We start from the raw sequence: 3446 nt of genomic DNA on the forward strand, positions 1-3446 counted from the left end.
AAAATGGGTTGATCCTAATGCCTCTATCATTTACTTACTTGAATTTTTGTCGGTAAGGACTTGGAATGCGTCGTATTGTCAAGTTCTAGATTCGTGAGAACCAAACGGGCTATTCACACAAGAAACGAAAATTGATCAATTAGTAAAGATGTAAATTTGTATGCTCGGTAATGGCTCAAAACTCATTTTTGTGGAAAAAAGGGTTGTAGTGTATAAATGTATATATAATCAAATTTTACAAAGATTTGTTGTGCCCATTTTCGTAATTTTCTAAACTGCTTCTTTTTATCACTATACTATACTATCAGTTGTAAATTCGTAAACACATAATTTTTAGAACTTGTTTTACCCAACTAAACCAAGATAAGTAAAAAAAATAAAAAGAATTTTTTTTTGAAAAATTTTGGGGTGATTAGCGGTTCCAAGGCGAGTTTTGCATAAGGCTTGATTTAAGACAAACGATTCAAGGTTTTTACTATCCTCCCCCCCCCACACACACACTTAAATTGAACATTGCCTCAATGTGTCCCAAATAGGATTTATTTTGTTAAAATGCCTAAAAAGTGTGAAAATAGCAAAAAAATTTGGTTACTGGCACTTGGAGCACGGGGGCGTGCTTTGGGGAGACGGCTCCGTGTCCAAAGTGCCAGTAACAATTTTGAATCAAAAGACTTACAGTGGGGTGGCCACGGGGGCGTGCTGGGTGAGCACGGCCCGTACCACCTTCTGGACAGGAAATTTTTGACAACAGTAAGTTGGGCACGGGTGCATGCTGGGTGAGCACGGCCCCGTGCTGCAGCCACTGTTCTGTAGTTTATGAGTCGAGAGGCCTCTGATTTACGTGCATGGGTTCTATTTTTCATCATTCATCATCCTCTGTTGAGTGTGCCTTACTCTTACAAAGCTAAATACTCAAAAGAAAACATTAAACTTGTTGGTGCACTAATGTCTGTTAACTTTGTCTTTATCGAGTCGTGTGTCTAGATAGGATAAACCACTGCTCAGCAGGATAGAAATTAGGGTTTGTATGTCAAAGGGGTATTTCGCACGAAATGACAAGAGTCATTTCGTACGAAATGAAACATAGAAGATTTCGCACGAAATAGCAAGAAGCTATTTCGCACGAAATGACATTTGGTCATTTCATACAAAATGAGCTTTGCGTATTTCGTACGAAATAACGACCCCTATATATAGCTGAGCCGGTTCATCATTTGTAACTTTCCGATTTCAGAGCCGAGGTGCTGCCGATTTGTCAAACAATCTGTAAAAGCTTTGAAATCAATAAAAGAAAGATAATTAGGGAGAATCAAGCTGTAATCACGTCTATATCATTGATTCCGCCTTTGATATGGATTGTAAACTCTTCTGATTGACTCGTTCGGGTCACACGACGATCCAACAAAACTAAATATTAAACTAAAACTACTAAGCTATTGGATAGTGCATGGAATGCCTCCATGGTGCGCCACGTTTATAAAGGTCCTTGGCTAGACCCAAAGCCAGTCAAATGTTACCCATGCGGGATGACTCACACCCCGAGTTGTATCGTTGCAATGCATCGTCTAAGCTTGAGTCAATCGCGTTGAGGTATTTGACCGGATCATCCTCCGCTCGTTACCCAACTTCAAACTTGATCTTTTTTTCACCAACCCTAAACGTTAGTTTTCCGTCACTGATGTCCACCATAGCTCGTGCGGTGGCAAGGAAGGGTCGTCCTAGTATGAGCGGGATTTCGGTGTCTTCTTCCATGTCTAAGATAATAAAGTCGGCTAGAAAAACAAATTCTCCCACCTTTACCAATAAGTTCTCTTTGACACCTTGAGGGTACTTTACCGATCTATCCGCAAGTTGTATGCTCATATTTGTAGGATGTGGCTTACCCAATCCTAGTCGGTTGAACATAGAGGCCGGCATTAAATTAATGCTAGCTCTCAAGTCGACTAGTGTGTTGCTTATTGGTGATCCACTAATAGAGCAAGGAATGGTGAAGCTTCCGGGATCAATCTTCTTTTGGGGGAGCTTGTTGAGGAGCGCTGCCGAGCATTCTTCACTAAGAGTGACTTGTTGAATGGTTTCAATCTTTCTTTTGTGAGTGAGGAAGTCTCTCATGAACTTGGAATATTTTGGCATTTGAGTGAGAACTTCCATAAAAGGAAGATTGATGTGGAGTTGTTTAAGCAAGCTCACAAACTAAGTGAATTGCTCGTCGGTCTTTTGCCGAAGTAAACAACCGGGGTAAGTGTCACACCCCGACCGCGTTAAAACAAAGAAACCGCGGCGGAAACGTCAGGGAGTGGAGCGACAAAATCATTGTTTCATAACACATGGATAAAGAGTTTCGTTTTATTGAATTAATTATTGCATTGTCTTGACATTCAAAAGCAAAACACAAACATATAGTCTATCATTGTTATTAAGTCACTAAGGCCTCGTCCGATCCTATGTGAGCATGCATCCTAGTCATCATCAAAATCATCAAACACCACCTGAAACATATGATAAAATAAAGTCAGCATAAAAATGCCGGCGAGCACATAGGTTTTGTGAGTGTGTCAGATTCATGGCTTGTATACATGTTGCAATACCTCGTATGACTACAAGAATCAATAATTGAAAACCATGTTTGAAAAGTGTTTTGTATTGCAATATGATTAACCAATCTTAAAACAAGTTGGTTATGGTTTAATAAACCTTGTTGCCATGAATCGTGACCCAAAACATTTGTTTTTGGAAACCAAATTGTAAATCGTTCTTGTAATAAAACTCGTATGGTTTATATCATTTCGTAAACATCGTTGCTTATCATCGTTTGAAATCATTCGTCCAAGTGAATTAAATAAGCCACGGAATGTAATATGATAAAAGCACTTATATATAATATAACAACCGTCCTAAATATTTTCGACACCCTAATATATATAAAAACATCCCTAGACGTCCTAAAATACACCCCGTATGCGAAAACGGACCCCAAATATCTTTAATATTATTAAAATAAAATAAAAACAAGATTTAATGGTCTCTCGCGGGCCGCGTAGCCCTTGGCTACTTCTTACGCGGGCCGCGACATATAGGCCACTAGACTTAACCCGGTGCCGCCACGTGTCCCAGTCGTGTCGAGCCTATTGGTCAACTCAGCAACCCTAGAGAGCCTCGCGGCCCACGAAGGCCCTGGCCGTGGTTTACGAGGGGCACGACAAGAGGCGAAGGGAAACTATATATAGGTGCATTCGGCTTCAGTCTCCAGTCGCTCATTCCTTTCTTTCTCTCTCGAATTTCTTAAGTGTAGAAGTGATTCTCAGGCATAATACCCCACTAAATAACGAATTTCTGCCTCGTTGAAAGTATTATAACCCCGGTTACGTATTAGATACGCTGCCCGATTGATCCAGGGTTCCGTAACGGCTGTCGAGGTTTTGCCCGACGTAGTCGTTGGAATGCCA

The 3446-nt window shown here is 40.6% G+C and overlaps 1 protein-coding gene across 1 annotated transcript; it reads right to left on the bottom strand.

The window, feature by feature from the left end:
* Window positions 1-1617: 1617 nt before the first annotated feature.
* On the bottom strand, window positions 1618-2151 carry LOC110933465. Its single transcript, XM_022176686.1, has one exon. It carries the CDS (start codon window positions 2149-2151, stop codon window positions 1618-1620), a length of 534 nt encoding a protein of 177 aa, XP_022032378.1.
* Between the last annotated feature and the right edge of the window lie 1295 nt (window positions 2152-3446).

The sequence above is a fragment of the Helianthus annuus genome, chromosome 4 (genome assembly GCF_002127325.2).
Source record: "Helianthus annuus cultivar XRQ/B chromosome 4, HanXRQr2.0-SUNRISE, whole genome shotgun sequence".
NCBI lineage: Eukaryota > Viridiplantae > Streptophyta > Magnoliopsida > Asterales > Asteraceae > Helianthus > Helianthus annuus.

Excerpts from the sequence above, each read along its gene's own strand:
- LOC110933465 (XM_022176686.1), bottom strand. The coding sequence starts at position 2,151 with ATGGAAGTTCTCACTCAAATGCCAAAATATTCCAAGTTCATGAGAGAC.